At 51.3% G+C, this 12,465-nt stretch overlaps 6 protein-coding genes across 6 annotated transcripts; 4 read left to right on the plus strand and 2 right to left on the minus strand.

Moving 5' to 3' along the window:
- Positions 1–966: 966 nt before the first annotated feature.
- On the plus strand, positions 967–2,446 carry VFPPC_05802 (ribosome biogenesis protein YTM1; the record flags this gene model as incomplete). The annotated part of the gene is made up of 2 exons (XM_018284936.1): positions 967–1,063; positions 1,122–2,446. The coding sequence occupies 2 exons, from the start codon at positions 967–969 to the stop codon at positions 2,444–2,446; spliced, it is 1,422 nt and encodes a 473-aa protein (XP_018141859.1).
- A 165-nt stretch (positions 2,447–2,611) lies between these two features.
- Positions 2,612–4,247, minus strand: VFPPC_05803 (werner syndrome helicase; the record flags this gene model as incomplete). Its single annotated transcript, XM_018284937.1, has 2 exons — positions 2,612–3,180; positions 3,230–4,247. 2 exons carry the CDS (start codon positions 4,245–4,247, stop codon positions 2,612–2,614), a joined length of 1,587 nt encoding a protein of 528 aa, XP_018141860.1.
- A 671-nt stretch (positions 4,248–4,918) lies between these two features.
- Positions 4,919–5,447, plus strand: VFPPC_13908 (LSM domain-containing protein; the record flags this gene model as incomplete). The annotated part of the gene is made up of 6 exons (XM_018291680.1): positions 4,919–4,943; positions 4,996–5,052; positions 5,123–5,161; positions 5,218–5,245; positions 5,303–5,366; positions 5,418–5,447. The coding sequence occupies 6 exons, from the start codon at positions 4,919–4,921 to the stop codon at positions 5,445–5,447; spliced, it is 243 nt and encodes an 80-aa protein (XP_018141861.1).
- Positions 5,448–5,794: 347 nt separating this feature from the next.
- VFPPC_16229 (DNA-directed RNA polymerase II subunit RPB11) lies at positions 5,795–6,366 on the minus strand (the record flags this gene model as incomplete). The annotated part of the gene is made up of 4 exons (XM_018293982.1): positions 5,795–5,994; positions 6,052–6,162; positions 6,212–6,270; positions 6,326–6,366. 4 exons carry the CDS (start codon positions 6,364–6,366, stop codon positions 5,795–5,797), a joined length of 411 nt encoding a protein of 136 aa, XP_018141862.1.
- A 910-nt stretch (positions 6,367–7,276) lies between these two features.
- On the plus strand, positions 7,277–8,335 carry VFPPC_05805 (hypothetical protein; the record flags this gene model as incomplete). The annotated part of the gene is made up of 1 exon (XM_018284938.1): positions 7,277–8,335. One exon carries the CDS (start codon positions 7,277–7,279, stop codon positions 8,333–8,335), a length of 1,059 nt encoding a protein of 352 aa, XP_018141863.1.
- Positions 8,336–8,978: 643 nt separating this feature from the next.
- On the plus strand, positions 8,979–11,750 carry VFPPC_05806 (ATP-dependent metallopeptidase HflB; the record flags this gene model as incomplete). Its single annotated transcript, XM_018284939.1, has 2 exons — positions 8,979–10,890; positions 10,951–11,750. The coding sequence occupies 2 exons, from the start codon at positions 8,979–8,981 to the stop codon at positions 11,748–11,750; spliced, it is 2,712 nt and encodes a 903-aa protein (XP_018141864.1).
- Positions 11,751–12,465: the final 715 nt, after the last annotated feature.

A 12,465-nucleotide genomic window follows, 5' to 3' on the forward strand; every position in this document is an offset into this window, starting at 1 on the left:
TCTGGCCTGTTGGCGTTCACAACGCTACCCATCTCTTCCTTCTTGTTGACCTGCATCAATGAACAGAAAGGGCGAATTGTGGAGGGGCGGATGGCAACGTGGTTGGCTTTTGCACTGGCTCAATGTCCATGTTGAGATGGCGGCCATGACGAAATGTCGCGTGGGGAGGCTGGACAAAGCACGAGGTGATCGCATTGGTGATGTCAACAGAGTCGAAGAAACCCGCCTCATGGCGTCAAGAATCGGGACGTCTCCTGGGCTTGTTGCAGTAATCCGCAACAAGGTATTTTGTCGCCTAAAGCCTATTCAGTATGCCAAGTTGCCCATCAGTACGGAGTACAGCACCAAGAAATGTCGATGAAGATGTAGCCCCCACCGCTGGCCAGAGCGGGCATGGAACCATTGATGTCCGGCCGTGCTGGCAGTTGGTAAATTTCCCAATCAATTTCTCAGTGCAACATCTTGGAAGCGTTGTGCCACTGAAGGAAGCCCGCCCCTCTTCTGCAACGACGAACCGAGTCGTCGGAGGTCGATTTTCAACATCGTGAAGGGCAAGAAATAAAAAGAGGAAGAAGTGCCAGGAGAAACCCCGAATATCAACACCAGACGCTCATGAGCATGATGGAAGTAAAACGCCCCTCCAGAAGTCGTTAGACAATAAGTTCTTGCCTGCTTCCTTCGCACTTTCCTCAATTCTTCAGCCTCGCCAGCGTCCATCTCCCAATTGGATGCCGTGAACAAGACCTCCCCGCTGTGGGTCTTCAACCCGCAAGGCTGGCTGCCATCCCAAAAATTTTTGAAAGTTCGTCTCAGTCAACAGAGTCAGTGGGACAATTTTGAAGCACGTTTTCCACCATTCTAGCAGTTGCTCACCTTTGTCATTCGAAAATTTACCTAAATACTGGATCCAGTCTAAATCCTCCGTTGCCTTCCATCAGATATCGACGAGGCGCAATTGTCGCCAAGATGGACTCCTCACCGACGCAGGTGAAGGTCATCTTCACCACAGATGAGCAGGATCTGCAGCTCCCGGAGTCCAAGAGACAATTGCTCGTTCCAGCGGGTTCGCTTGGTCCTTTGCCTCTCTAGTAACATAGACATCAATGCTTACATGATCACAGATATCAAGCGATATGGCCTCTCTCGAATTCTCAACTCCGAGTCCATGCTGGACACATCCTCTCCCGTTCCCCTTGACTTCCTCGCCAACGGCACATTTCTCCGCACATCTGTCGAAGACTACCTCAAGTCCAATGGACTATCATCTGAAACGACTCTCACCCTTCAATATGTCCGCAGTTTGATCCCTCCCGTGTATCAAGCCAGTTTCCAGCATGACGACTGGGTCGGCGACGTCGATGTCCTATCTGCCACAGCTCCCGCCAGCACAGGCGTCGACGGCGTCATCAATGACAGAATTGCCAGCGCCTCATACGATGGCCTTGTGAGAATATGGAACCCGTCAGGCGACGCGATTGCCACGTCGACAGCCGGTAGAGCTGGCGGCCACACCTCAAGAGTCAATGCCGTCCGGTGGTTGTCTACCACAAAGCTCGCCTCAGCGGGACTCGACAGAAAAATCATCATCTGGGACTATTCCGAATCGGATGACGGTTTTTCAGGCTCGTTGAAACATAACATGGAATTATGGGGGCATGAGAAAAATATCAACACCATCGATGTCAATTGCGCTACGGGACGAATCCTCACTGCTTCCTCAGATGGCCGAGTCGGTCTCTGGACTTCGTCCAAGCGGGCTGCTCCCCAAGCAGACCCTGAGAGTCTTCCCTCATCTCATTCCACGAAACGTGCCAAATTATCCGCCGCTGCCACAACCGCTCAACGTGGTCCTTTGGCTATGATGCCGATGCATGATGACCAGGTCACTGCTGCGGTTTTCCACCCTCACGATTCAACCGTTGCGTACTCGGCGTCGCAAGATCACACAGTCAAAACAATCGACTTGACCACGCAAAAGGAAGTCTCAAGATTGACAACCCTCCACCCAATCATGTGCGCTGCAGCGCTGCCGGGAAACTCACTCATTGCTGCTGGCTCTTCCGCACGGCACATCACTCTCCTCGATCCTCGAGAATCTGCTACCGCTACAGCTGCCATGACTCTCCGCGGCCATATCAACATGGTTGTATCTCTCTCACCATCCCCAGACAACGAATACTCATTGGTATCCGGATCCCACGACAGCACTTGTCGCGTTTGGGATCTCCGAAGTGTACGTCCGGCCACGTCAGAGGAAGGGTCTGGAAGTGTCAGCGAGCCGGTCTACACCATCGGCAGGGAGTGGCTGAACGGCAAGAAGTTGCCGCCAGCAGGTGATGGCGCCAAGGTATTGAGCGTGGTGTGGGATAAGTCGTGGGGCATTGTGAGCGCTGGAGAGGACAAAAAGGTGCAGATTAATAGAGGTAGAGGGCTTTTGGCTTCATAGATGGATTTGGCGACGAATTGATAAACTAGCCCGGCGGGCCACAATGTTCTAGCTGGGTATATTTTGCCTTCATATATGTGGCGTGTATATGCTCACCCTATCTATTGTAAAGCCGTATTTGTCATGCCAACGATAGCCTGCAGAGGAGTTCGTGTACGCGACCCCTCAGTCCTCATCGCAGCTCCTCACCAATTCACCATATCGACTACTCACTCTGACGCTCTCATCCAACAGTGACAAAACTTCAGTCTTCAGCCTCAATTTATCGTATGCCATCTTTTCACTAACAATCGCACCAAGAATATAAGACACAACAGTGTTAGTTTTTAGCGGCGGATCTCGCAGGATCTTGGCAACATCATCTGGCTTGAGATCCACATTGCCGTACCAGATATAATATGCTCTCAAGGCAGCTGGTTGTGCCGACATTGAAACCTTTGCGGCTCGATACTCGCTCGCTTTCTTCTCAGCTGCCAGCACGCGAGAATCTCTGGCAGGTTGTTCAGTTGGCGTCAACGGCATATTCAGGAGCTCAGTTCTGATATCTGAGTCGAGAGAGCTAAAGGAGTCGTCCGATAGGTAATCCGACTCTTCTGATAGTTCCGGCTCAACCACCGGAATCGGCAGACCCAGTTCTACGTGATGAGGTCTCCCGGGACAAGGATCCAGTTGCTTGCGCTGTTCATCGAGAACATAGTACAACTGCACCCCAGCGTACGCATCCGAAGCAGCATCTGCAAAACAATTAGCACCAGCCACAAAACTTTTGTCACACCGACTAACAGAGCATTTGCCTATAACTCAACCGTCTCATCCAATTACTCGACCGCACCATATCACCCTTAAAAAGCGGCAGCCCCAAAACCTCCTGCACCTGGGTCGACAGCGCCACCGGCCGCTTATTAATAAGGCCTGGCGTCTTTGCCGCCGTGAATTTCACCTGTTTGTACAGATGGCTCAGTTCGAAAATACCCCGTGTTTCAACACCGAGGTAATTTTTGAGTCTGGTGCAGTCGCCCTTAACCTGGACACCTACTTTGCTCACTGTCGAGTCTTCCATAATCTGCCGAAACGTGGGGGCGATGAAGGTGTCGTCCTTGGGGAACAGGGCAATGTGGAAGAGGGCGATGCGTTCTGGGCTCGCGATCTGGATGAGAGATACGTTTTCTCGCGGTCCAGCGTGGCGGGTTGCTTCGGGGAGCCACTCGAGGTCGAGGCCGAGGAGTGGTTGGTTGAGGAAGTGTCGTTGGCAGACTTGCTCCATGGTGTGTTTGCTGGTGCAGTAGTGGACTTTTACTCTTTCGGTGGTGCCCGAACGGTTGGTGCGTTGGTACATGGTGTGTGACCAGAAGGATTCGAGAGATCCGGGCTTGGCGATGCGTGCTGCGTGGAAGAGGGAGTGGGAGATGTTGAAGCTTAGTGATGTTGAGGGGGGTTGGATGTTGGTTGAATCAAATTTGGTGTCTATGTTGGAAGGCGTTGTTTCTTTGTTTTGTTCATGCGTCGTGATGTGAAGTTGCTTTGTGGGTTCTGGCTCCGAATAACCACTTGATTTGATGTCTCGGTCATGAGGTGATGATAAGGTGGCTATATCATCTTTCGCCGTAGTAGGTGAGCAGTATTCAAACGGCTCACTCTTGGAATCAGCCCTGGTGACGTGGATAGAGCTCGCAGTTTGCAGGAAACGCGGCACATCTAGCTGAGGGTATATCGACGCGGTCTCTGTGGGTGGTGAGAAGCGAATGCCCAACTTCGGACTCCATAGCTTAGATTTGCCACTCAAACTTGACGGTCTGGCCATGGTGCCAAAGTACCTTGACGAAGCTGGGCGAGTGTATACTCTGTCTTCAAGAATTACCGCAATTCTACGCCGCAGAAGTTGCCGTTTTCGAGGGCGGCCAAGTGGTTGTATAAGTGGTTGAGTTCGGCTGGCAGTGACGCCGTCACAGCAAGTCACGAATAGCTGTGCGTGCGGAACGCGAAGCAGCGAAACTCCATGACGACGGCGACCAATTATCATGGCCTAGCGTGCTTGGGTTGTGCTGGGAGCAGGCAGCCATGCAGGTCGACTTGGAGGGAGGTGGTTCATCGAGGAGGTTGGGATTGGATTCACGCCAGGCTGCATGTTGGAGTATGCGAATGGTCTGGTGGTTTCACTTGACATCTCAGATGAGCCATTCAGTAGCCAGCGGCCCAAGGCACCTGTAACCGCCCCCAGAATGATGCAGCCACAGGTGGTGGAGGACAATTGGCGGGGTGCTGCTTACATAAGGCGATCCCTCCAATTCGCACGTGGAGACTCAACCTCAAAGCTGGATGCGACTCAAGCACCAGACCCCAGTCGATGCGATTCCACGACCCATGCTCCGTGAGATATCCAACAAGGTCCCAAGACTCGAGCCTCATCTCCATCCGCTGTCTCCAGGACTCGAGCTATCTGATACACAAGATCGCTATCCGCAAACATCCACCATGGCTTCCCAATTGCTACCACTAGGTGAGTTGCGATGCTGTCAAAAATCTCACATCAAGCGCTGACAGCAGACCAGAACTCATCGACAAGTGTGTCGGCTCAAGGATGTGGGTTATCATGAAGGGAGACAAGGGTATTTACCGCCGCTTATTCTTCAAACGTCATGTTGCGAGTTGGTAGGCTGAGGTGCTAACATTCATCAGAGTTTAGCGGCACCCTCGTCGGGTTCGACGACTACGTCAGTAAGTGGCTCCGTCTCACTTGGTAAATTTGGAGGTATGCTAACGACGGTCCATAGACATGGTGTTGGAGGATGTGACGGAATTGTAAATATACTCAAACACCTGACGTGCTGAAAGCTTGTTCTGACCAAGGCCCTGTAGTGACTACTCCGGAAACCACACCAAGCTGCCCAAGATTCTGCTCAACGGTAACAATATCTGCATGGTATGATGAATTACTCATGAGTCATATCGGTCTCGTGCTGACTACTCGCAGTTAATTCCGGGGGGTGAAGGACCGGCTTGAAGGACGAGCGAAAGCTGCTCGTATGAATAAAAGATCTACAATACCACCCATCGCATCCGCGTGCCGACTGGCAATTACACAATTGGTGTAAGAAACAGCTATTTAGTCCGCAAACTCTGGTACAGACGCACGAGCTATAGATGTATAATCTACGACGCTCAAGAGGGACAAATTGTCATCATTCTGTCAAGTTTAAAATCTTACAATGCAAATCTAGCGTCATTGTTTCCCTCTGCCTATGCACCGTTCCTGTGTGACATGACTTTTTCCTTTCAAAACGCAAGCTGATATCACATCGTCCAAAACGCCAATACCCGTAAAGTCATCCTGTATGCCAGTCCCAAACTTTAGAAGCCATTCCCTTGCAAGTTACCTTGTTCTCCCGTATTCGTGATACGTCGGAGCTCCCATTCACGGGTAAATTCCTGGTGCAGCGATTCTAGTTGGTTGATGAGCTTTTCGCAGACAGCGGTGAAAACCTCGCGAGGGGTTTTCGTCCCATCTGTTTGTACACGAATGAAGAGCTGGGGTACGTTGGGGTGGCCAACTGGTCCTCACATTAGCGGCGTTGGTTCTGTGTTTGAGGCTGGAGCAGGATACGTACGTTTGTAACCAGCCATGTAGACATTAGGGTGAGCCTTGATATGTTCAGATAAGAGGTTGCCGAGAGTGTGGTCCTCTTTGTTCAAAATGAAGTCTGAGGTGTTGGACATGCCTGTGGTTGTCAGAGCTGATAACAAGTGCAACAGCGGAAAGTGGCTTACCAGAGTACACTTTTTCTTCAATCCTCTTCTCTCCCTCGCTCAGCAAGAAGAGCTCGAAACTGTGCAATGTCAGCTATGTGGTAGGAGGAACAAGTAGGCCAGAGTGAGCGCAACGTGTCTTGGGTGTTGAAGTGCTTGGGGTTGCAGCCGGCCATGATGAGGATAGTGAGGAGTGAGATGAGCCGGATGAAAGAGAGATGAATTTCGCAGCCGCTTCGTTTTGTGCGGAGCACTTTGCGTCAGAGTATTTTGTGTGTTCGCGGCAACCACCAGACGTCTTTTGACCAGTTTGGCAGCTGCGATGGACTCTGGCGGGATGACTGGCAACTGCCACGGCCGCCACTCACTTGCGCAGCATACATGTATCATGAGCCTTGGCGACGAAAGAATCCTGCTTGGCGCCGTCGACGATCGAATAAGTCATGCGCCGCTTTGGTGTGGTTCACGGCGAAAGGTATCGTCTCTTTCATTCTCATCGCGTCAAACATCGCCATCTCTGGCCGGTTACAGCCCATCATCACGCCAAACACAGCGGTTGAGACTCCTTGAAAGCGAGTATGTTCCATAAAAACTTACCGATCTGGCGCATTCATATTGTACTGTGGTCTCGGGTATTCGAGATACGACGTGGAAGGTAGCCGAGTTCAATTGGTGGCGCGAGGAGTGGTGAAGCTTCCCTAGGTCGTGTTGGGAAAACAAATGACAGCAAAACGACTATTATGATTCCGTAGCGCAATAATAAAAAACAATTATCCAAAAATGTTAGCCATGTGTGGTGGTTGACAAAGATTGCAGAGGAAGTGCTTGATTCACTGAGTCTCAAATTGGGAACAACTGAGTCGCTGTGCAAGGTTGAATGAGGCGTTGGTGCAAATGGCTATAGCTCGGGTAAACCCCACCACCCAACTGCATTGCACACATCGACATCCACACCATTCCGAGTCTTCACATTTGCAACTCATCACTCTACATTCACATCAAACACTTCTTCATACTCACTGGCTCACCTCTGGCTATTGATGCCATCCCACCATCGACTTTCCGAACCATGTAAATCAGCAGTCAATGCCACGACTCCCACCATGCCTTCTCAGGCAGGCCAGACGACACTCTCCCAACCTGGCCACCCTCCTCCCAGCATGCCGTGACATCCAATCCGCCAAAAATGAACTCCGGTGGCTTACAGAGTATGTGAAGCAGACAACGCCAGGGAAAGACCACCAGGCTCGCCAATTGAAATCGCTTTGCCAGAAGCGAGGCTGCGGAGTTCCTTTACAGTATATTCTTGGATCGCAACCATTTGGACCTTTGGATATTCAATGCAGTCCTGGTGTGCTTATCCCTCGCCCAGAGACAGAAGCATATACCCATCACCTCGTAGATTTGATCAAGTCTGGAGAGCTGTTGGATCGCAAACCAAGTGACGCCCATGGCAAACTGAACATTGTCGACTTTTGCACAGGAACAGGTTGCATCCCGTTGCTGTTGTACACATTACTTCAGCCACGCTTTCCGCATCTACATGTTCGAGGAGTTGACATTGCATCAGAGGCTGTCACTCTCGCAAGGTCTAATATCGACCACAATATCGGTTTGGGCAACATTGCGCCGTCTAAGCCGGGGCAAAGGCTCGACATCGTATATGGCGACGTCTTTAACGACAAAGACATTGCGTCACTTGCTAAAACTCCTTGTGACATATTAATATCCAACCCACCTTATATCTCGCAGGGGTCTTGGAATTACGGCCATGGGCAACTGGGTTACTCGGTTCGCAAGTATGAGCCACGCTTAGCCCTTGTTCCGAGCAGTGATTTGCCGATACCTGCAGGTTGGCAGCATGAAGATGTATTTTATTCAAGGCTGCTGGATGTTGCCATGCGACTAAGACCAAGCGTCGCGCTGTTCGAGTTAGGAGATGAATTTCAGGCCCGGCGTGTTTTGGAGCGTTTGTTTCAACACGAAATAGCAGAACTTGCAACGGTTGAGGTCTGGCGGGACTGGCCTGACCTCACTAATACCGATGAAGAGGCCGTAGAGCTTGATATACAAGTGGATGGCATCTCTCGAAAGGTGCCAGTAAAAGGTTCAGGCCAAGTTCGGTCGATTTTGTTGCGGATGTGAGGAGATGTGGGCTATTAATTAGAATATGGTCTCAGGTCTACGTTAGCAGACACTTTATTGTCTTGCAATAGACAAATAAATAGCTTAATTGACCTTGTCGCTTTTGTTGTAGTTTTTGCTCCCATCCCTGCTGATACGCCGACCTGGGTGGCCCTGTGAGTTTTATGCAATAAGATATCAATTGTCCCAGCTTCGCTTTTCGCCTGCGGAATTTGCGCGGTTTTGAGCCAATTTGCCCATCCAACGTCAATTACACCCGTCTAGGGAGTACCTCCCCATCTTTAGAAATACATTCCATTTCACCTCGCATCAAAAGTCCTTGTCGTCACCGTTTTGATGCCTGCGGAGTTACCCTACAGACCCACAAACTCCGGGAGTGGCCCACGTGACGCCGCTTAATTTCTAGCTCGAAGTGGACTCATCATCAGAGGCTTCGAGAGTTGTATCGCCATCGACCCATTATCGGCGTAGCATTGGACTTTCCTCTGCGCACGCTACTCTTGAATGCTCACCCTTGGAAACCAGAGTCTTTAAGCCGTAGAGAATCGATCTCTTCAGCTCATGAGATAGGACAGTCTCCTTTTCATTCCCCCTCCCCATCTCCGGTGGTTCCGCCTCCTGCGACTGCTCCGATATGCCCAACATGTCGAGATATCTCCGACAATCGAGCCAGCTCGCGCGGCTAGCGAGACTCTCTCAACAGTCAAGTGTCCAGCGAAGCCTGCGACTGCCGGCGGTGTCGCGATCGCTCCCGTCGCGGTCACTACCAGCTCCCTATGGCATTTCTGTGAGATACTATTCCTCGTCGAAACCGCCGCAGCCGGACGACGAATCCAAGCCGAAAAGCGAGAACAAGCCTGAGACACCGAAGAATCAGAATGAATCAGAAACAAAGCCTGGCGAGGAGAAGGGTGCTGATTCCGCAAAACTCGCACCTCTGCCCGAAGGATGGATTCGATTATCAAAGGACGAAATTGCTCAATTGGACGCCTTCCAAAAGGTTTTGCCAGAGGCACAAAGAGCCACGCTGAAGGATATTCTTCGAGGCTTGCAGCAGACTGGCGCGCCTGCCGAGGTCCGTGATTTGCTGGCCAAGATGCGCAAGGGTCCTGGTAACTTGTCAATATTGGATAAGGGGAGACTGATGCGATGTGTGTTTATGATGGCAGAGCGCCTGGCCGAATGGGAGGTAGAGGAGCAGCGAAAAGGAAACCGAATGTTTGATCAAAACCAACGGCCAGACCAAGATCAAAACGAGGCCGAGACGGGTAAGAGTGAGCCCGAATTCGAGACACGGGATAAGAAGTCGGGTGAGAGCGGATCAAATCAACAAGGACCCGGGGGTCCCAAAAAGCCTGAGCGAAATGGCTGGATGGATGCGCTGCAGACTGGTTTGGTCTTGGGTATTACCCTCTGGGCGGTCGACTCGCTCAGCAAGCCTTTCTCCGAGAAGGAAATTACCTGGCAGGAGATGCGGAGGGCTTTCTTGGACAAGGGCCTTGTGCAAAAGATGGTTGTGGTTAATGGTTCACAAGTTCGCGTTGAGCTACACCCAGATGCTCCCCAAGGCGACGCTGGCGCCAATGGCAAGAGAACATACGTTTTCACCATTGGCTCAGTGGAGTCGTTTGAGAAGAAGCTTGAAGAGGCTCAAGATCAACTCGGTATCCCAGCATCAGAAAGAATACCCGTTAGCTACGAGGCTGGCGGCAGCACAATCGGCAATCTTGTCCTAGCCTTTGGCCCTACACTCTTGTTCATCGGTCTAATTCTGTGGACTCAGCGGTCTATGAGCGGCCGAGCTGGAGGCGGCGGCATGTTTAACTTTGGCAAGAGCAAGGCCAAAAAGTTCAACGCAGAGAGCGCTGTAAAGGTCAAATTTGCCGATGTAGCGGGTCTTGAAGAAGCCAAGACGGAAATCATGGAGTTTGTCAGCTTCCTCAAGCAGCCCGAGAAGTTTGAGAAGCTTGGTGCCAAGATCCCCCGAGGTGCTATTCTTGCTGGACCACCCGGTACCGGTAAGACCCTTCTTGCCAAGGCGACTGCTGGTGAATCTGGCGTTCCCTTCTTCAGCGTGAGCGGTTCCGAATTTGTCGAAATGTTTGTCGGTGTTGGTCCTTCACGAGTACGAGACTTGTTTGCCGAGGGTCGCAAGAATGCGCCTTGCATCATCTTCATTGACGAAATCGACGCCATTGGCCGCGCAAGAATGGAAAGCGGACGTGGATTTGGTGGCAATGACGAACGAGAAGCTACTCTCAATCAGATTCTGACGGAAATGGACGGCTTTAACACTCGCGAACAAGTCGTGGTCTTGGCTGGTACTAATCGCGCAGACATCTTGGACAAGGCTCTCATGCGACCTGGACGATTTGACAGACACATCTTTATTGACCGGCCGACCATGAACGGGCGCAAAGAAATCTTCAAGGTATATCTCAAGAAGATTGTCACGAATGAGGACCAAGAGTTCCTCGTTGGCAGACTCGCTACACTTACTCCTGGCTTCTCTGGTGCCGACATTTCCAATGTCGTCAACGAGGCAGCACTGATCGGTATGTATTTCTTTTCTCTCAGCTGTGTCAGCTACAAGGGCTAACTAACAAATACTACAGCTGCCCGAGGCAATGCCGAAGAAGTCAAGATGGAACACTTTGAGCGAGCTATTGAGCGTGTCATTGGCGGCTTGGAACGCAAGTCTCTTGTGCTGCGGCCCGAGGAGAAGAAGACGGTGGCTTATCACGAGGCTGGCCATGCCATCTGCGGCTGGTTCCTTCGCCATGCGGATCCTCTCTTGAAGGTGTCCATTATTCCCCGTGGACAAGGCGCTCTCGGTTACGCACAGTACCTGCCCCAGGATGCCTATCTGATGAACACAAACCAGCTGATGGATCGCATGGCGATGACAATGGGTGGACGTGTATCTGAGGAACTTCACTTCCCGACAGTGACAACTGGCGCAAGTGATGATTTCAAGAAGGTGTCACAGATGGCGCGAAACATGGTGACCCAATGGGGCATGTCGGACAAGGTTGGACCGGTGTTCTTCGAGAACGACCCGAATCGCATGCAGAAACCATTTGCCGAAGCCACGGCTCAACAAATCGACCAGGAGGTTCACCGAATTGTCGACGAGGCCTATCAACGGTGCAAAGACCTCTTACTGGAGAAGAAGCATGAGGTTGGGCTCATCGCTCAAGAGCTACTGAAGAAGGAGGTGCTGGTGCGAGACGACATGGTGCGCATCTTGGGCAAGAGACCGTTCGACGACAACAACGAGGAATTTGAGAAGTACTTTGGAGGTGGCAAAGGCGAGAGCGCACCGCCGCCATTCCCTACCGAAACCGACACACCACGGGACGAGCCTCCTGCTCCAGCGCCAGCTTTCAACCAGCATCCCGATGGATCAAGATGAACTGGGCTCCGAAGCAAAAGTCGACGACGATTGCCAAAGACAAGACAGGAGTGGCCGCACAGCAGCCGATAGCATGCATTATGCTGGGAACTTGATATGGCCAGCGTATTGGCCAGCATGCGTGGCTCGGAGGTGTGACTGGGTTTCAGAAGTTGGGCCATCGAGCGGTAGAGCTTGAACGAGCTCGAATCATAATTTTCTCTCAACTCTATCTATAAGGCAGGCCCACCCGACCTGTGTATATCAGCATTATTGCCCCTTTTGGGCGGGCGCTCATGGGGCAAGGGAAAACTCGTTTTATTATGTATTACTTTATGTATGTACTCTAGGGGGTAGAATAGAAGTGCCGAGACGTGAATGGATAGTGTATGGATGATTGTGTGTACAGTGATTGACGGTGTTTCTCATATTGTGGTGATTATAATCTGTCTGGGTAGTTATTGAGTACCTACCTAGGTAGGTAGGTATATCTTGATGGCGAGCCCAATGTCAAAGACGCCGTGTCATGTCAAAACCAGCATTGCGACAATGACATGAATGCCGTTTATGAATGCTGCACGCTGATTGGCCCAGAAAGTTCTCGGTCGACGGACACAACGCCATGGCTGTGGGATGTCTGGGCCAATAATCCCTGTCGATGGGAAGTTGATGATGCAAGTGTCAAGATCAACTGCCGCTTGGGTTGTCCGCAGTTGAAATTGTCTGGTGTAAATAC

Source organism: Pochonia chlamydosporia, chromosome 5 (genome assembly GCF_001653235.2).
Source record: "Pochonia chlamydosporia 170 chromosome 5, whole genome shotgun sequence".
Taxonomy (NCBI): domain Eukaryota; kingdom Fungi; phylum Ascomycota; class Sordariomycetes; order Hypocreales; family Clavicipitaceae; genus Pochonia; species Pochonia chlamydosporia.